General features: G+C 42.0%; 1 protein-coding gene across 4 annotated transcripts; it reads left to right on the top strand.

The window, feature by feature from the left end:
- The first annotated feature begins 203 nt into the window (after nucleotides 1-203).
- LOC139414164 (1-phosphatidylinositol 4,5-bisphosphate phosphodiesterase delta-4-like) lies at nucleotides 204-20922 on the top strand. 4 transcript variants are annotated; one of them, XM_071162051.1, is made up of 16 exons: nucleotides 204-299; nucleotides 8362-8415; nucleotides 10504-10662; nucleotides 11512-11740; nucleotides 11980-12109; nucleotides 12212-12446; nucleotides 12687-12888; nucleotides 13109-13253; nucleotides 13971-14123; nucleotides 15603-15776; nucleotides 17945-18101; nucleotides 18401-18517; nucleotides 18671-18849; nucleotides 18993-19125; nucleotides 19264-19413; nucleotides 19548-20922. In XM_071162051.1, exons 2-16 carry the CDS (start codon nucleotides 8391-8393, stop codon nucleotides 19637-19639), a joined length of 2280 nt encoding a protein of 759 aa, XP_071018152.1. In that variant the 5' UTR covers nucleotides 204-299; nucleotides 8362-8390; the 3' UTR covers nucleotides 19640-20922. The 4 variants fall into 4 exon arrangements, with proteins under 4 accessions (XP_071018152.1, XP_071018150.1, XP_071018149.1 ...); XM_071162049.1 differs by having other exon boundaries at nucleotides 8293-8415; nucleotides 18407-18517; XM_071162048.1 differs by having other exon boundaries at nucleotides 8293-8415.
- Nucleotides 20923-20961: the final 39 nt, after the last annotated feature.

Below are 20961 nucleotides of genomic sequence, written 5' to 3'. Positions count from 1 at the left end.
ACTGCCCATTTAACACTCCCTTTGAATGGAAAAAAACTCAACAAAGACGAGGTTGGATGAATGGAGGGGGGGAGAGAGTGGAGGATGGGAAGGGTGTGTCCGAGTGTTGTTGGCGACTGTGTTGACTCAGTAAGGATCAGCTATCCCTGCCCGCCTCTCTCTCAGCTCTCTACAGCGGCATGCAGAGCCAGAGCTGACCCAGCCAGACAGACAGGGCCAGCTCCCCTCCCTGTCTCAAGCTCCGGAACCACAACAGGCACAGGACGCACCTGGATCCAGCTGAGATGCCCCTCCATCGGGTGAGTCGGTAGCTATCCTCTCTCCAGCCCGCTGTCCTTTCATTTAATGTCTGTCAATACATGAATTCCTCCCATGTTTGCTAGCCTACTGACTATTGTATGTAGAGAGAAACCAGCTTCAATTAGTAACATTTAAATGTGTTGTAGGGTTCCTGATGAGGATGAATTAAATTATTTGGGAGACATGTTTTTATTTCTGAACCCAGTGAAATGATGTGGTCAGACGGTATGACAGAGATTTAGAAGAGGTAGAGGAAATGGACTCAGTAGAGAGGATAGTTTGGACTACAAAATGTGTGTGTGTGTGTGAGTGTGTATGTATATATATATATATATATATATAAGTTTGGACACACCTACTCATTCAAGAGTTTTTGTTTCTTTACTGTTTTCTACAGGGTAGGCCATCATTGTAAATAATAATAATACCTTCTTTAAGTCTGTCTGTCCTCTTCTCATACTGACACCAGTTATACACATGTATAACACACTGTGTATATACAGTACCAGTCAAGAGTTTGGAAACACATATTCATTCAAGGGTTTTCTTAATTTGGACTATTTTCTACATTGTAGAATAATAGTGAAGACATCAAAACTATGAAATAACACATGGAATCATGTAGTAACCAAAAAAGTGTTAAACAAACCAAAATATATTTTATATTTTCAAAGTAGCCACCCTTTGCCTTGATGACAGCTTTGCACGCTCTTGGCATTCTCTCAACCAGTTTCATGAGGTAGTCACCTGGAATGCGTTTCAATTAAAAGGTGTTCTTTGTTAAAAGTTAATTTGGGGAATTTCTTTCCTTCTTAATGTGTTTGAGCCAAACAGTTGTGTTGTGACAAGGCAGGGGTTGTATACAGAAGATAGCCCTATTTGGTAAAATACCAAGTCCATATTATGGCAAGAACAGCTCAAATAAGCAAAGAGAATTGTCAGTCCTTCATTGCTTTAAGCCATGAAGGTCAGTCAATCCGGAAAATTTGAAGAACATTGAAAGTTTCTTCAAGTGCAGTCGCAAAAACCATCAAGCGCTATTATGAAACTGGCTCTCGTGAGGACCGTCACAGGAAAGGAAGACCCAGCGTTACCTCTGCTGTAGAGGATAAGTTCATTCGAGTTACCAACTTCAGAAATTGTGGCCCAAATAAATGCTTCACAGAGTTCAAGTAACAGACACATCTCAACATCAACCGTTCAGAGGAGACTGCATGATTCAGGGTTCATGGTTGAATTGATAAAAAGAAACCACCACTAAAGGACTCCAATAATAAGAAGAGACTTGCTTGGACCAAGAAACACAAGCAATGGACATTAGACCGTCGGAAAATTCTCCTTTGATCTGATGATTGCAAATTTGAGATTTTTGGTTCCAACCGCCGTGTCTTTGTGAGACACAGAGCAGGTGAACAGATGATCTACGCATGTGTGGTTCCCACCGTGAAGCATGGAGGTGGTGGTGTGTGGGTGCTTTCCTGGTGACACTGTCTGTGATTTATTTAGAATTTAAGCCACACTTAACCAGCATGGCTACCACAGAATTCTGCAGCGATACACCATCTCATCTGGTTTGCGCTTATTGGGACTATCATTTGTTTTTCAACAGGACAATGACCCAGCACACACTGTGTAAGAGCTATTTGACCAAGAAGGAGAGTGATGGAGTGCTGCATCAGATGATCTAGCCTCCACAATCACCCTACCTCAAACCAATTGAGATGGTTTGAGGTCGTGCTCAGCATATGTGGGAACTCCTTCAAGACTGTTGGAAAAGCATTCCTCATGAAGCTGGTTGAGAGAATGCCAAGAGTGTGCAAAGATGTCATCATGGTGGCTACTTTGAAGAATCTCAAATTTAAAAACATTTTTTTTTTGGTTACATTTTTGGCTACATGATTCAATATGTGTTATTTCATAGTTTTGATGTCTTCACTATTATTCTGCAATGTATAAAAAAGTAAGAAATTCAGAAAAAAATCCTTGAATGAGTAGGTTTGTCAACTTTTGACTGGTACTGTATGTCATACATGTGTATAACCAGTGTCAGTATGAGAAGAAGACAGGCAGACTTAAAGAAGGTATTTTATTAGCAATAGCAGACATGAATAATGAAACTCAATTGCTAAACATACTGCAAATAGAACAGCATAAGTGATGCGTGAGTTTTGCGATGGCGGGGTGTGTCATCGATCACAATAACCATAGTTTTACAATGAATCATTCAAATTAGATTAAGTAAATGGAATTGCTTTGCATTAACTTTTTATTGCTTTTTGCTCTGGAAGTTCAAAGGCTTGATAGGTGTGTTTAATATGCAAACCAACCATACTCTGCATATTTGTTTAACGAACGTTTCTCAGCGAGGATGCTATCAGAAGTGTTTCCATTCGTTTTTTTTTTGGGTGCGATGTTGTCAGCAGTCATGAACATGGCCAAGTGTGAGATCATTTCCTGGGACAGGGATTAACTTCTTGTCCCACCAGACATTATTTTAGATGGGTTTCAGTTCCACTGCGAAGGTTGATAAGCGGATTATTAACTATTTTTATACCTTGTTCATAAATCTACCTAGATAGGATTGCTATGATGAGTGAACGGAATGTCATTCCAAACAATGGCAGAGATTTAAAAAAAAAAACATGAGTGTCTGCTGCCCTCAGAAATTCCACCTCTCAAAACAAGAAGAGGACAAAGTCATAGACTGGACTACTCAGTGAAAACATGACACAGCAAAACAGAGCCGGTGCTTTCCACCCGGCTGGTACAGGCTGAATGGACGAAGATAGGAGGATGAGGGTTGGACAAAGAGGCTGCTGATCCTGGACTTAAAAAGTGCTGTGCTATGCAGCATTTGGGTGATTCTCATGAAACCAGTTTTAAGCATGTCCGTTTCAAATTGTTACAAAACCATGATGCATCTGCAAAAATAAACTATAATTCTGAAGACTAAGATGTCTAGTTTTTTGGCAGTTTCTTATTTTAAATCAATCTAAAAAATGTGTCTGAATTTTGTACATTTTCACCCCAAATTCTCATTACCGAGATGTGATTTATAAAATTGTACTTTTAGAAAAACCTTATTTTAATAAAACACAAAATATGATGCTGTAGTTTGTCCATCAGTCCTAACAATTGCATACTAGTTGAAGTTTACATTAAACTATATACAGTTGAAGTCGGAAGTTTACATACACCTTAGCCAAATACATTTAAACTCAGTTTTTCACAATTCCTGACATTTAATCCTCGTAAATATGACCTGTCTTAGGTCAGTTAGGATCCCCACTTTATTTTAAGAATGTGAAATGTCGGAATAATAGTAGAGAGAATGATATACACTGCTCAAAAAAATAAAGGGAACACTTAAACAACACAATGTAACTCCAAGTCAATCACATTTCTGTGAAATCAAACTGTCCACTTAGGAAGCAACACTGATTGACAATAAATTTCACATGCTGTTGTGCAAATGGAATAGACAACAGGTGGAAATTATAGGCAATTAGAAAGACAAAAGGAGTGATAAAGGAGTGGTTCTGCAGGTGGTGACCATAGACCACTTCTCAGTTCCTATGCTTCCTGGCTGATGTTTTGGTCACTTTTGAATGCTGGTGGTGCTTTCACTCTAGTGGTAGCATGAGACGGAGTCTACAACCCACACAAGTGGCTCAGGTAGTGCAGCTCATCCAGGATGGCACATCAATGCGAGCTGTGGCAAGAAGGTTTGCTGTGTCTGTCAGCGTAGTGTCCAGAGCATGGAGGCGCTACCAGGAGACGTGGAGGAGGCCGTAGGATGGCAACAACCCAGCAGCAGGACCGCTACCTCTGCCTTTGTGCAAGGAGGAGCACTGCCAGAGCCCTGCAAAATGACCTCCAGCAGGTCACATGTGCATGTGTCTGCTCAAACGGTCAGAAACAGACTCCATGAGGGTGGTATGAGGGCCCGACATCCACAGGTGGGGGTTGTGCTTACAGCCCAACACCGTGCAGGACAGAGGTAGCCTGACTGCCATTAGGTACCGAGATGAGATCCTCAGACCCCTTGTGAGACCATATGCTGGTGCGGTTGGCCCTGGGTTCCTCCTTCCTAATGCAAGACAATGCTGGACCTCATGTGGCTGGAGTGTGTCAGCAGTTCCTGAAAGAGGAAGGCATTGATGCTATGGACTGGCCCGCCCATTCCCCAGACCTGAATCCAATTGACCACATCTGGGACATCATGTCTCGCTCCATCCACCAACCAACGTTGCACCACAGACTGTCCAGGAGTTGGCGGATGCTTTAGTCCAGGTCTGGGAGGAGATCCCTCAGGAGACCATCCGCCACCTCATCAGGAGCATGTCCAGGCGTTGTAGGGAGGTCATACAGGCACGTGGAAGCCACACACACTACTGAGCCTCATTTTGACTTGTTTTAAGGACATTACATCAAAGTTGGATCAGCCTGTAGTGTGGTTTTCCACTTTAATTTTGAGTGTGACTCCAAATCCAGACCTCCATGGGTTGATACATTTGATTTCCATTGATCATTTTTGTGTGATTTTGTTGTCAGCACATTCAACTATGTAAAGAACAAAGTATTTAATAAGAATATTTCATTCATTCAGATCTAGGATGTGTTATTTTAGTGTTCCCTTTAATTTATGAGCAGTGTATTTCAGCTTTTATTTCTTTCATCACATTCCCAGTGGGTCAGATGTTTACATATACTCAATTAGTATTTGGTAGCATTTCCTTTAAATTGTTTAACGTGGGTCAAACGTTTTGGGGGAGCCTTCCACAAGCTTCCCACAATAAGTTGGGTGAATTTTGGCCCATTCCATGACATTAGTCAGATTTGTAGGCCTCCTTGCTCGCACACGCTTTTTCATATCTCACATATTTACAGTTGAAGTCAGAAGTTTACATACATTTAGGTTCGAGTCATTAAACTAGTTTTTCAACCACTCCACACATTTCTTGTTAACAAACTATAGTTCTGGCAAGTTGGTTAGGATATCTACTTTGTGCATCACACAAGTAATTTTTCCAACAATTGTTTGCAGACAGATTATTTCACTTATAATTCACTCTATCACAATTCCAGTTGGTCAGAAGGTTACATACACTAAGTTGACTGTGCCTTTAAACAGCTTGGAAAATTCCAGACGATGATGTCATGGCTTTAGAAGCTTCTGATAGGCTAATTGACATCATTTGAGTCAATTGGAGGTGTACCTGTGGATGTATTTCAAGGCCTACCTTCAAACTCAGTGCCTCTTTGCTTGACATCATGGAAAAATCAAAGGAAATCAGCCAAGACCTCAGAAGAAGAATTGTAGACCTCCACATGTCTGGTTCATCCTTGGGAGCAATTTCCAAATGCCTGAAGGTACCACGTTCATCTGTACAAACAATAGTACTCAAGTATAAACACCATGGGACCACGCAGCCGTAATACCGCTCAGGTCACCTAGAGATGAACTTACTTTGGTACGAAAAGTGCAATTCAATCCCAGAACAACAGCAAAGAACATTGTGAAGATGCTGGAGGAAACAGGTACAAAAGTATCTATAGCCACAGTTAAACAAGTCCTATATCGACATAACCTGAAAGGCCGCTCAGCAAGGAAGAAGCCACTGCTCCAAAACCACTATAAAAAAGTCAGACTACGGTTTGCAACTGCACATGGGGACAAAGATCATACTTTTTGGTGAAATGTCCCCTGGTCTGATGAAACAAAAATAGAACTGTTTGGCCATAATGACCATCGTTATGTTTGGAGGAAAAAGGGGATGCTTGCAAGCCAAAGAACACCATTCCAACCGTGAAGCACGGGGGTGTCAACATCATGTTGTGGGGGTGCTTTGCTGCATGAGCGACCGGTGCACTTCACAAATATATGGCATCATGAGGGAGGACAATTATGTGAATATATTGAAGCAACCAACATCTCAAGACATCAATCAGGAAGTTAAAGCTTGGTCGCAAATGGGTCTTCCAAATGGACAATGACCCCAAGCATACTTCCAAAATTGTGGCAAAATGGCTTAAGGACATCAAAGTAGAGAAAAGTTGTGGGCAGAACTGAAAAAGTATGTGCAAGCAAGGAGGCCTAGAAACCTGACTCAGTTACACCAGCTCTGTCAGGAGGAATGGGCCAAAATAGAACCAACTTATTGTGGGAAGCTTGTGGAAGGCTACCCAAAACGTTTGACCCAAGTTAAACAATTAAAGGCAATGCTACCAAATACTAATTGGGTCTATGTAAACTTCTGACCCACTTGGAATGTGATGATTGAAATAAAAGCTGAAATAAATCCTTCTCTCTACTGTTATTCTGACATTTCACATTCTTAAAATAAAGTGGTGATCCTATCTGACCTAAAACAGGGATTTTTAAATGTCAGGAATTGTGAAAAACTGAGTTTAAATGTATTTGGCTAAGGTGTATGTCAACTTCCGACTTCAGCTGTAGATACTTTATAGGCATATTGTGTTATACCGTCCCATTCAATCCAGAATTGTATCTATAGTACCTTTTTAATCACAAATATCCACATTCTAAAACACCATTTCAGTCAAAACTTTAACTTGGCCACTCAGGAATTCACTGTCTTCTTGGTAAGAAACTACAGTGTAGATTTGACCTTGTGTTTGTTTTAGGTTATTGTCCTGCTGAAAGGTGAATTAATCTTTTCCTCTAGGATTTTGCCTGCGCTTAGCTCCATTCTGTTTATTTTTTATCCTGAAAAACTCCTCAGTCCTTAACGATTACAAGCATACACATAACATGATGCAGCCACCACTATGCTTGAAAATATGAGGAGTGGTACTCCGTAATGTGTTGCATTGGATTTGCCCCAAATATAACATTTTTGTATTCAGGACAAAAAGTTAATTGCTTTGTCACATTTTTTTTGCAGTATTACTTTAGTGCCTTGTTACAAACAGGATGCATGTTTTGGAATATTTATATTCTGTACAAGCTTCCTTCTTTTCCCTCTGTCAATTAGGTTAGTATTGTGGAGTAACTACAATGTTGTTGATCCATCCTCAGTTTTCTCCTATCACAGCAATTAAATTATTTGTTTTAAAGTCACCATTGGCCTCATGGTGAAAACCCCTGAGTAGTTTCCTTCCTCTCAGGAAACTGAGTCCAGAAGGATGCCTGTAGTGACTGGGTGTATTGACACACCATCCGAAGTTTAATTAATAAATTCACCATGCTCAAAGGAATATTCAATGTCTGCTTTTTTTTATTTTTACCCATCTACCAATAGGTGCCCTTCTTTTTGAGTCAATGGAAAATCTCCCTGGTCATTGTTGACGAATCTGTCTGAAATTCACTGTTCGACTGAGGGACCTTACAGATAATTTTATGTGTGGGGTACAGAGATGAGGTAGTCATTCAAAAATCGTGTTAAACACGATTATTCCCCACAAAGTGAGTCCATGCAAAACTGTTGCGGTAATGACAATTGTTACATTGGTAGTTGTGGAAATTGTTATAAAATGCATAATATCAGAAAAAAATATAATTATGATGAAATAGATAGAAGTAAAGATCCTAATCAAATCCAATTTTATTTGTTGCGTGTAGACCTTACCATGAAATACTTACAAGCCCTTAACCAACAATACAGTTTTAAGAAAATCTCATATCTCAGTGATCCAAGAGAAAATTTGTGGGTCAAATGCCAGTTTCGTGAGAATGACCATAAAATTGGGGTAAATTCCATTTAAATTCAGTCAATTAGAGAAATGCAATTGAACCCAACAGGGCACACATCACAGGTTGAGAGTCAAATCCAAAAACTACTCTGGCAAAGTCAGGGAGTGAAACAAAATATGTATTATTTGTTTATATCAAGTCTGCTGTAGTTTGTAATATGACATTCTAAGTATTGACTTTACAGCGTTGTGAACTATCATTTGGTTGTAAAATATTACAACTTTGCTTTCATCCTGTCTCATCCTAGCACCTATCCTCTCTTCCTCTCATCTTAGCACCTCTCCTCTCTTCACACATTCTGATGACTTACCATACATACAATTGTCAACCTTTTTGCTGGGCAGCAGGTGGAAAAAGCGTAAAACAACCACCGATGGCTTCTATGGGATGTGGCCTGCGTAAGTTTATTCTTGAGATATAAATATGCATATTGATCAGAACAATACCCACTGGGCACACACTGGTTGAATCGACGTTGTTTCAACGTCATTTGCCACGTGGAATTAACGCAAAAATACATTGGATATGAAAAAAGTCATCTCATTTCAACCAGCTTTGTAAGCATAAAAATGAGGGTAAAATGTTAACTGAAATACATTGACTTAACCTGATTAACAGGTTGTTACATCAATCTAATTTCAACATAATCATCAGAACTATGTACACGTTGAAACTGCGTTGAAAATTCCACAGAAACGTAAAAAATATTTTTGATTGTATATTCAATTGGGTGGTTGAAATGATGCTGAAATTTAGATTTGATTAGACATATTTTATTTGACCTTGTTTCAATGTTGTAGTAAAATGGTATGTTTGAATCAGTGTCGTTGTTTCGTCATGCTACTGTATCAACCTAAATAAAGTGGTATATTGAGATAACGTGTGAAGACAAAGTCCAATGATTTCTGCCTGAACAGTGACTCCTACTGGTATATGAGGGGTAATGCATTTAAGTGAGAACAAGTCTACCATCCAGATGCCTACCTCTATGTACCCTGTTAGCTTTGGAAACAAGCTGTGTTCGCTTTAGCTGACCTATCATCTCAATACATTTTGACCTTGATCAACTTCCATACTCATTTGAGTTGACTACCTAAATAACGTTAAATTGTTTTTAAAGTAACTCTTCTAACTTTTCTAACACAAGCTGTATGTGAAAGGCAATTCGGAGTGAGGCTGAGTTTATGTAGGCTACATTGACATCTGATTTACCCAACAAAGGACACTTTGGCTGCATTTACACAGGCAGCCCAATTCTGATATTTTTTTTCACTAATTGATCTTTTTACTCTGAAAAGGAGCTGATGTGATTTGGTAAAAATACCAATTAGTGGAAACAATATCATAATTGGGCTGCCTGTGTAAATGCAGCCCATCATTTCAACATGTAGTTAGGTATACCATCATTCATCCATGGTTGATTGGATCTTTGGAAGTTTAGAAGTAGTTACCATTAGCCCTATCAATAGGATGCAAAATTCATTATATTAATAATAATGGATATTGTCTTTTATATGAAGGATGGTTGATGGATTTCTAATTTAATCTACAAATTATTAATATGTAGGATTCATGTCGCCATCTCAACCAAAAATATAAGTTGAAGAATAGGACTAAATCAAATCAAACTTTATTTCAAGTTCATTTAAAGTTTGATTTGATTTAATGCTATTCTTGAACTTGGATTTTTGGTTGAGATGGAGAAGTGAATTCAACATATCAATTGCGTTCACCATTCAATATCCAGTTTGTCAACAAATTAATGATTGATAGGTTAGGGCTAGGGTTATTTAGGTAGTCTACGCAACTGAGTATGGAAGCTGATCAGTGTCAATCTGTGTTTACATAATAACTCAGCTGAAACGAACACAGCTTGTTTTCAAAGCTAAGTATGGTACATAGATGTAGGCATCTGGATGGTAGACTTGTTCTCACTGAAATGCATTTCCCCCTCATACCAGTAGTAGTCCCTGTTCAGGCAAGAATTGTTGGACTGTGCCTTCACATTTTATTTCAATACCTCGTTATTTAGGTTGATGGCATGATGTTGAAACAATGACGTTGATTTAAAAATACAATTTTACTATCAACATTGAAACAAGGTCAAATAAAATGTCTATCATATATGAAATTTGACATAATTTCAATCCCCCAATATATATTGAATATAGGATGAAAATGATTTTGAATGTTTTTACGTTTTCCACGTTGATTCCACGTCACAATACGTAGACAAATGACGTTCAAACAACGTTGATTCAACCAGTGTCTGCCCAGTGGGTAGTGCGTAATGACTCTATGGGTCTGTGCGAGACTGAGGTGAATGTCCTTAGACTGATCCCAGATCTGTACGAGTTGACAAGACGGCACCAACAGATCTGAGACCAGGCTACTGTTGACTGATATTGAGCAGTAGCCATAATGTATGTCAGGACAGGACAGTTATCTGGGCCTTGACACCTTCTTTCCCTAATGTGTCTGATCAGGTATCCAGGGCGATGACAACCTCCAGTCCATGATTGTTGGCACGGTGATGAGGAAGATTAAGTCTCGCACCTGGAAGAAGCAGCGCTACTTCAAGCTGCAGGAGGACTGCATGACCATTTGGTACAAGTCCAAGAAGGCCGGGAACGCCCACTCCACATGTGAGTAGTGACATTTACATGCCTAGACAATGTTTAGGCAACATCACCTACTGACACACATTTTGTCACATATGATACTTATTATATGATTGTCCATAAGATTATGTTCGGCAGCAGGCTATACACTGAGTGGACAAAACATTCCTAATATTGAGTTGCACCCCTTTTCGCCCTCAGAACAGCCTCAATTCGCCGTGGCATGCACTCTACAAGGTGTCGAAATTGTTCCACAGGGATGCTGGCCCATGTTGACTCCAGTGCTTCCCAAGGTTGTGTCAAGTTGGCTGGATGTCCTTTGGGTGGTAGACCATTCTTGATACACACAGGAAGCTGTTGAGCGTGAAAAAAACACAGCAATGTTGCAGTTCTTGACACACTCAAACCAGTGCGCCTGGCAACTACTACCATACTCCGTTCAAAGGCTCTTAAATCTTTTGTCTTGCTCATTTCCCCCTCTGAATGGCACACATACACAATCCATGTCTCAATTGTCTCAAGGCTTAAAAATCCTTTCGTCCCCCTTCATCTACACTGATTGAAGTGGTTTTAACAAGTGATACCTGGTCAGTGACACCTGGATTCACCTGGTCAGTCTATGTCATGGAAAAAGCAGTTGTTCCTAATGTTTTGTACTCTCATTTGAGTCATTTTGTTGTGGCAGGGGTCTAGTTTTATCATCACTGAAGTGAGTGAGAATATTGGGCTACAGGGTTCACCATGTACCTAAAGACTTTACGTATTCCCTTTAGCCACAAGTGGAGCAAAGGGCCTAAAGAACACCTAAGGAGATAAATACCTAAAGAGATACCTAAGTAGATAGTATTCCGCTTCTCTTTTCCCTTTCAACAGTCTCTGTGAGTGACGTGGAGACAGTGCGTGAGGGCCACCAGTCAGAGGTTTTGCTCAGCATCGCAGACGAGTTTCCCCCGGACCGCTGCTTCACCCTGGTGTTCCGTGGTCGCCGTGGGAACCTGGACCTGGTGGCAGACTCGGCGGATGAGGCCCAGTCCTGGATCAAAGGCATGAAGAAGCTGATCGAGAACCTGGAGAACATGGGCGAGAGTGAGAAGCTTGACCAGTATCCTTTCTGACAAGCTAAACCAATCAATCAAATGTATTTGCAAAGCCCTGTATATGTCAACAGTTGTCACAAAGTGCTTAACAGGAACCTGGCCAAATACGATACATAGTCCTAGCTAGTTTGCTTAATGAAGTTAAGAAGTGCACTATACATGTGTATAGCAGACTATCGTTTGTGTTATAGCTCCAAAGGTTTCCCTGTAGCATGATGACATTTCCCTTAAGCGACATTTCCAGGTGGATCTGTGAATGGTTTAAGAAGGCTGATAAGAACAATGACGGCAGAATGAACTTCCGGGAGATCAGGGTCCTGCTGAAGATGATGAACGTGGACATGAACGAACATCACGCTCACCGACTCTTCATGGTAAAAGCCCTGAGATCATCTTAATAAGACTGTATATCTTTGATTCTGGTACATTGCTGTTGTCTGTTGAGGCCTGAAGACCTTTCTCCATTTTATCTACAGACGGCAGACAAGTCTCAGACGGGGACTCTGGAGGATGATGAGTTTGTCCTGTTCTACAAGATGTTGACCCAGAGAGAGGACGTTCTCAGGGTGTTCCAGGACTACTCTGGCGACGGACAGAAGCTGTCTCTGCGGGACCTGGAGGAGTTCCTGAGAGATGAACAACTGGAGGAGGTGGACGGGGTTCAGCAGCTGGCCATGGAGCTCATCGAGCGCTACGAACCCTCCGACACAGGTAGTACTGACCTCTGACCCTGGCATGATTTGTGGCTATAGCTGACCAATCACACCCTACAAATAATCAGGTCAATAACCATATCATCAGGTCAACATCCCTGGTCAAGCAGTTCTTGCTATTTCAACCAAGAGCCAATATATTTGAATGAATATCATGATGGTTGTAATGAAAAATATAAATCTATAGTTTCAACTGATAGCAATGTTTTCTTTTTTGACTTTGTTTGTTGTTCCACAGCGAAGTTGCTGAAGGCCATGTCTATCGACGGTTTCCTGATGTACCTGGCGTCGGCTGAGGGCTCCATCTTCCACCCCAGACAGCAGAGCCTGTACCAGGACATGACTCAGCCCCTCAACCACTACTTCATCTCCTCTTCACACAACACATACCTGATGGAGGACCAGCTTCGAGGACACAGCAGTGTCGAGGGATACATACGGTATGTACACTACGCCAGTGGTGGCTGATGGGAAGGCTTAGTAGGCCGTTCTTGAGAGTGGTTTATCCTTTGTATTGGAAGATGATTTTGATCTCTGTCTTGAGGTGAATTACGACATAACTTTTAGAAGACAGAATCAGAGGGGTTGATCGATGTCCATTAAAAATGAATATACTCTGGGACAAAGTCCAAAAAGGCTAACTTGTTTCTTCTTCGTTAGGGCTTTGAAGCGAGGCTGTCGGTGTGTAGAAGTAGACTGTTGGGACGGTCCCAATGGAGAGCCTATCGTCTACCACGGACACACCTTCACCTCCAAGATCCTCTTCAAAGATGTTGTGATCGCACTGAGAAACTATGCCTTCAAGGTATTTATTTATTCAGAAAAAAATTGTAATGACAAGATTAAACTTCTTTGTATGGTAGGCTTCACAGGTATTCTCTGCGGTATCGTGACATAATGTTTACATATCAGTGCAGAATACAGGGGTGTTTTCAACTATTCAGATCCAATCATTGTTTAGCATTTTCATGGTCCGTTACCAGTGCAGTACTTTGCACACAGGAATCCAAGAACTTGCAGTACCTTGCAGTATCAACACACTCCTCACTCAGCACCTCATTATATGTGTATGAGTCAGGAGGGGGATCATTCCATCATGATATCCCAAAGCCACGGCCCTTTCAGAAAGCCGAGCCCTCACACAGTAAACCAGCCTGTCAAAGACTTATCCTATTCTGTGCCAAAACAGTCAGGTTCATGTTGTGTGTCAGGGTTTCAGGACCCTGGTCAAAAGTAGTGCACTGCATAGGGAATAAGGTGCCATTTGGGATGCAGACAATCATACAGGACAGCCCAGAATGTAGTGGATGGACTACATAGTGGGGGGTCGTTTGGGACTCACTCTCTGTCTGTCTGCAACTGGATGGTGGCCTGGGCTGCTCCATGCGACCCCTGTCCTGTCTGCCACAGTGGAGAAGCCGCTGGTGTATATAAACTGGTAGCAGGTATAGCCTTTCTCCTCACACTGAGAATGCTGCAGTCCAGTGTTGAATTATTCACTCTCCCCTTCCTCCCCTCCCAGGTATCAGAGTACCCGGTCATCCTGTCCACCGAGAACCACTGCGGTGTTGAACAGCAGCGAGTCATGGCCCAACACCTCAACACCATCCTTGGGGACAAGCTTCTGAAAAGCACCCTGGATGGAAAGATACCCGTCAGCTTTCCTTCTCCTGAGGTAAGGCAGGCACCAGGAACAGTTGCCAGGTAATCTGCTCTGATCTGACTCTCACCACAGCATGGCAAGGGCAAACGTAGCGTGGTGGTGATAGGACAGAATTGTCCCCACAGAAATACAATTACTACAACGGACATTACTATTCCAATTCAAGCCAGCGTTCTGCAATGCGTGGACCGGCGGCCATATTGAGTTTGTCAAATTGCCATGGGCTGCAGTCCAAACACATTATTTTTACCCCCTCAGCTCTTGCACTATCCACTTTCCCTCGGGGGAATCCCAGTCGAAACCGGAAGCAGTTTGATTGCCATCTTAAGTGGAGGTCCAATTCACTAACGTTGCCCCCACGGTGCTCAATTTAGCTCGAGGGAGCGAGTGAACAATTTTGGACCAAGTTTGGCAAACCTTGCTCTAGGCTACCTGCCACCCTCTAGGCTAGGCTCTAGGCTAGGCTACATGCCGCCCTGTAGGCTACCTGCCGCCCTCAACAAAACCCTTTCGGGTGGAGTCAGTGTACAGAATGTACATAATTTTATTTTTGTATTATTTTGACCCCCCTTTTTCTCCCCAATTTCGTAGAATCCAATTATTAGTAGTTACTATCTTGTCTCATCGCTACAACTCCCGTACGAGCTCAGGAGAGACGAAGGTCGAAAGTCATGCGTCCTCCGAAACACAACCCAACCAAGCCGCACTGCTTCTTAACACAGCGCTCATCCAACCCGGAAGCCAGCCGCCCGCCACAGGAGTCGCTGGTGCGCGATGAGACAAGGACATCCCTACCGGCCAAACCCTCCCTAACCCGGACGACGCTAGGCCAATTGTGTGAATACTCATTTGAGATATGCAAATACTGAATATGTGGCAGAAAGCAAAAATGAAGAAAAAAAAATGCATATATTTGACAGTTTGAACATAGAACCCAGATTAAAGGAAGAGTGGGGGGGCCCCCAGGACCGAGTTTGGGAAACCCCACTGTAGAGTGACCTGTCAGTTCACCTTCACTTTCACTACCTACCTTTCTATCAGTGCCTCCCGAGCCATGTGATCTGTGCTGTAAGATGCAACACTGGCACCGTGAATTATTAAAATAGACACAATATTGTTCCCTCAGCACTGAATAGAATATGACTGATTGTTATCTCAGTCTTTCGACATTGTATTGGGCATGACCTGCAGGTCCATGTAGGACAGTGAAGACAGACTTTATATGCCCTGCATCTCAATGCAAAGACTATTTTCTGTCTGTGCATGATGTATATTTGTTCTGCCCGAGTGTTTGTTGCATACTGTGCCCACAGTCATCAAGTACGTAGGTGACTCTAAATATCTATCTGTGTTACGTTACCAATATGCAATAGAGAGAGAGGTTGAGAGAGACGTGCTGTCGAGAGGCTTTCTGAAACATGCCCTGGTACAGAAGCATGATATCTATTCCCTGGTGATGAAACGATCTAGATCCATTGTTCTGACTGACAGGAGCTGAGGGGGAAGATTCTTCTCAAGGGGAAGAAGATCGGAGGTCTGGAGGAGAGTCTGAACGGGCCGGTGGAGCCGGAGGACTCCCTGACAGGAGAGGTGAGCGACGAGGACGAGGCGGCTGACATCGATGAGGACAGCCTACACAGCAACAGCCTCCGACGCATGGCCAAGGTAGGCTACTGGTGTGTGTGTGGGTGGGTGGGTGCCTGTGTGTGCAATTGTGCATGCGACATTGACGAGGATAACCTCTGCAGTGACAGCCAAGGTGGGCTACTGATCCTCGGCCGGAGCTGTCCGACCTCTCACCACTTCCTCTAGGGATCGACCTGCAAGACGTTTGTCTGTGTCTCTTGTCTAGGGTTTCAAAGGGAGGGTATATTACTGGACACTTTAGAAGTTTACCAGTAAACTACTAGAATTTTGGCATCTTTCACCCTTTTTGGGTACTTCAGATTATCACAGGTGTCTGTAATTATCTTTGTCCCTCTGTGTGGCCTATCACATGTAAAATATAGGAAATAATTCAATAAGATGATAGAATGGCAAAGCTGTAAAACATTATCCTAAATATAAACCATCAACTTAGTAAATACCATTGGTATTTAACATGAGTGTTTCAGCATGAAATATCCTTTTTATATATCTATTTTTTACACACTTTTAGTTATTTACTATGTCAACATTTGTTGTTAATGTTTTGCCACAAAACTGGTGGCAGTTGTAAAAAATGTCAATAGTTGGAGGAGTTGCAGAGTTCATTGAAAATAATGCCATTGCTGAGTAATGTTTTTTTTTCATTACTTAGGCTATTTTCTCTATATGGACACAGATATATAAAATGAATACTATATATGAATACATTTTTAAAAAAGATATTCAAGTATAAATGACCAAAGTTATGTTAGACTGCCATAGATGTTCTGTTAATTATCAAAAAGACTGAGGCTTCCGGTAGCTTTGGTAAACTACCGGTAGCTTTGGTAAACTACCGGTAGCTTTGGTAAACTACCGGTAGCTTTGGTAAACTACCGGTAGCTTTGGTAAACTACCGGTAACTTTGGTAAACTACCGGTAACTTTGGTAAACTACCGGTAGCTTTGCAACCCTAGTCCTGTCACTAAACTCTGGGCCTGCCTGGATGTAGTCCGATATATTTCACTGTCACTCCTCCTCAACTCCATCTCCCGCTCTCAAATCCACTTAGCATAAGACGTCCGTCACTCACTCCCCCATTGTCCCTCAACTCCATCAGGGCAAAAAGAGTATCCTCTTTGTCTGAATCTTCTGTGTTGACTTAGCCAAGTTATAACACTTTTATAGGACTGATATTGTCCAAGGGTTGCGTTCAACTCTGACATCGCTCATGAAAGATATAGGGCTAAAGCCAGGGACTATACCAAGTGAGCCTCCTAACGGTGCCATACGAACACTAGAGGTAGCCATGGAGAGAGAGAGAGAGGACGAGAGAGCCGACGGTACCAACTCTCTTTCAAGACTGTACTACTGTTTTGAGAGAGAAGGCTGACTGACTGCCTGTAGGAAAGAGGTAGAGAGCCCTCTAAAACGAGACACTTAATTGAAGTCGGGGAAGCACCTTTATTCTTGGTTCTTTCATGATATCGCTCAATAACAAGCAGTGCCCATGAACAGATTAGATGGAGTCCATGGATTGAAGACATCTTTTAACATTGATACTCTATGTTTAACGAAAGCCATGGATGAGAATGCCATACTAGGGTTGACATGGTTTGATCAATATGGTAATCAGAGGTAAAGCCAGCTGTCTACAGGAGCAGTGAGCTCTGGGATGCCCTTGGCCCTGGTGTAACTTACTCTGATGATGTCCTGTCCTACAGACGGGACTGTAGCTCAGAGTCTCTGTTTGTGTTCGGCTCCGGATCGGCTTTCATATAGAGGCAGCCCAGGTGTGCACTAAGACTGGGACACCTGGTTGCATTGCTAATTAGTCTGGCCTTGTGCCTGCCTGCATACCTCAAGCTTTCGGTCATCGAAGCCTGATTGGCACTGGCAGCCCTACTGTGGTTGGCTTCATAGTGAAGTATCACTTACTCCATATTGGGGTTGCCTTGGTCCACTTGCTGCTTTCACCCAGGGCTAGCTGCACTCCACTCCTCCTCTCAAACTGCAACGAGTGCCACGTTGCTCTCAAAACTAGGGTTTTACTGTGTATATCCAATCCTCTTAGTGCAGTATTGTCCAAGCCATTGCCCAATTTATATGTGGTTGAATTGAATGTAGCTTAGAAAAGGTCAACACTCCAATTTCCCAGCTGTGGATCAATAAGGTTTATTCAATTCAACTCTCGTTCTTTTCCTCAGAAATCGAAGCAGCGTCTGTCAAAGGAGCTGTCGGACTGCGTGGTTTACTGCAAGAGTGTCCACTTCAGCAGCTTCAAGCACTCCCGCATTCACTCCAAGTTCTACGAGATATCCTCCTTCACAGAGTCCAAAGCCCGCAAACACTTGAGAGAGGCAGGTGGGGCCTGAATCTCTACTGTAGCTCACAACATCATCAGTCAGGATCAACCAGTCACTTACTCACTCAGGACAGTTTGTGTCGTTCTGTTTGGACCACAAAACAGAAGCCAAAAGTTGTTGATTTACTAAAAGGAAATGTTGCCTGATTAGTGAGATTTAGTCAGTTATTCATTCAGAGGTAAGGGCCGTAAACAGAGGCAGAATGACTAGAAGACACAGTGCTTTGTATGTGTACTGTTCAATTGCATGGTTCCTCAAGCTCATCTCATGTATGGTTTAACTGCCTTTCTCGCCCAGGGGCAGAGTTTGTGCGTCACAATGCCAGGCAACTGACCAGGGTTTATCCCAGTGGCCTCAGAACAGACTCCTCCAACTTCAACCCACAGGAAATGTGGAACACAGGGACTCAAATAGGTGATGGGCGTTTTAGGTCGTTCTAAGGCACGACACAATGATTAAACAAAATATAAATTTCCGTTTTTCCAAACATGGCTTTGTGAAGCTAGTTAAGCTTATGCTTCTGTTCGGATCAGTTGGTTAATTTCTCTGTTTTCCTCGCTTCCTCAGTTGCGTTGAATTTCCAGACAGCAGGGGTTGAGATGGACCTCAACGATGGACTGTTTGGTCAAAATGGCCGCTGTGGCTACGTCCTCAAACCTGATTTCATGAGGATGTCAGAGAGGAGTTTCGATCCGGAGGTTCCAATTAACCGGGAAGGCTACCGACCCCTCAGTCTCTGCATTCAGGTACAAATAACAAACGGAGACCTACCTAAGACACAACCTGAGCCACAACAGAAAAACTACAGAAACCAAGTGGAACGCTAGCCTTCCGATCTAACCTAAAGTGCTCCCATTGTGTGTGTATATATTTGTGTGTGTTTTTCAAGGTGATCAGTGGACAGCAGCTTCCCAAAGTGAATATCAAGGAGAGCTCCGTTGTGGACCCGTTTGTGAGAGTGGAGATCCATGGAGTTCCTCTAGACCAGGCCAAGCAGGAGACCAGATACATAGACAACAATGGTAATATACACACCCATTAAATCCCAATCACATAAATGCTTACAATGTGACTTTTTACAGAAATGCTGATACATTAAAGCAGTATAGTACAGTATTATCTTCTATTATTTTATATATTAATGAATTGTGTTTGCTCAGGGTTCAATCCAGTGTGGTATGACACTTTGCGGTTCACCATCCATGCGCCTGAACTGGCCCTGGTACGCTTTGTGGTGGAGGACTACGACAAGGCGTCAAGGAATGATTTTGTCGGACAGTATACCTTGCCTTTCTCATGTATTCAGCAAGGTGAGGCTCATCCATGTTATTTAAGCGTTTCATACAAACTCATTATATAACCTCCTAATATGACAGTCACACGTAATAGCATTTAATACGATGGGATGAATGGTCTACTACAGCTGTTTTACTCCCTTTTCCAGGATACCGTCACATCCACCTCCTGTCTAAGGACGGAACCAGTATTCCTCCCGCCTCCTTATTTGTACATGTTAGAATCACTAACCTTGTATGAGCTGAACACTAGAGATTCCAGTCGCTGCTTACCTCCCTGGCATTTACAAGACTTGTAGATGGAACAGGTGGAAGGTGGAAGACGCTGAAGGTGGAAGACGCGACTAAAGGAGAACAAACCATCATAGTTTCCCCAGGCAGTTTTGACATTCAAGCGCTAGTTTCACAAACTATGTAATGAATAGTTCCTGTAACTACTTCCTCAAAATAGTATGTAATGTTGTGCATATACTAAGCCAAATGTTTTTTGTAGGTATTAATGTACTTTTAGAAAGTATGATTGGTGTGGTTTTCACTTGTGATCTTACAATTCTATATTTATAGTGTGTATTTCCAAATCTGATGTATTACTGAAGAACTGGCTCTGGGATGATTCTGTTTTTCCAACTCTATTTCATCACATGCTAGTCAACTACACAACTGTACTTGAGATTATTTTTTTTGTTTTGTTGCAATGACACTGTATGTAGCGGAGAAGTGTGCCTCCACTGGTCAAGAGTAATGACACATTTCAACATAATTTAAATCGGTCATCTTATCCACACCACAGTATTTTCGATGAACCAAGCTCCTCAAGAACGTAACATTGATGAGACTGTTTAGTTAGAGTTGTCTAGGCTTACCGCAGGACACATTTCCTCCCTCTTCTGCCTATTGGCAAGTTTTGGTTTAAAATGGGTTATGACGCCAATGAAACCTAATATACTCCAGTCCTCCTCTCTCTCTCTCTCTCTAATGCATATTATTATTTCCATGAACAATATTCTGAACAATTCGTTTAGTATAAACAGCAATAACAGCGGGATTAAAAAATGCCTCAACTTGTGTCATCTGTTTTGGATCATTTTATAGAAGATGTAAATATTTGCTGCTGGGTTAATAGTTGTATATTTTTGTACACGCACTGTGTGTGTTCGTGATGTATAGCAGGGGTCTCCAACCCTGTTCCTAGAGAGCTACCCTACTGTAGATATTTTGCTCCAATCCCAGTTGAAACTAACAACCAGCTTTATCAACCAACTAATTATTAGAATCAGCTGTGCTAGATTAGGGTTTGGAGTGAAAATCTACTGGACGCTCGCTTTCCAGGAACAGGGTTGGAGATCCCTGATGCATAGCCTATTGTATTGTGTTATAGCATACCTATTAACTCTTTTGTATTATTGGCCAGTTCAGACTTCATAGACCTATATTATTTGTATATGTATTTAACTATGTATGCATGTTTCTACAGTATTTAGTTATTTGCCATATCCATTTGCAAATAAAGATGATTTTCAATTATCTAAAGAGTTCAGAGACTGGTGAGATTCGATTATGGAT

Source organism: Oncorhynchus clarkii, chromosome 7 (genome assembly GCF_045791955.1).
Source record: "Oncorhynchus clarkii lewisi isolate Uvic-CL-2024 chromosome 7, UVic_Ocla_1.0, whole genome shotgun sequence".
NCBI classification, from domain to species: domain Eukaryota; kingdom Metazoa; phylum Chordata; class Actinopteri; order Salmoniformes; family Salmonidae; genus Oncorhynchus; species Oncorhynchus clarkii.
The sequence above is the reverse complement of the archived record's forward strand: the minus strand, read 5'-3'. Positions and strand labels throughout refer to the sequence as shown.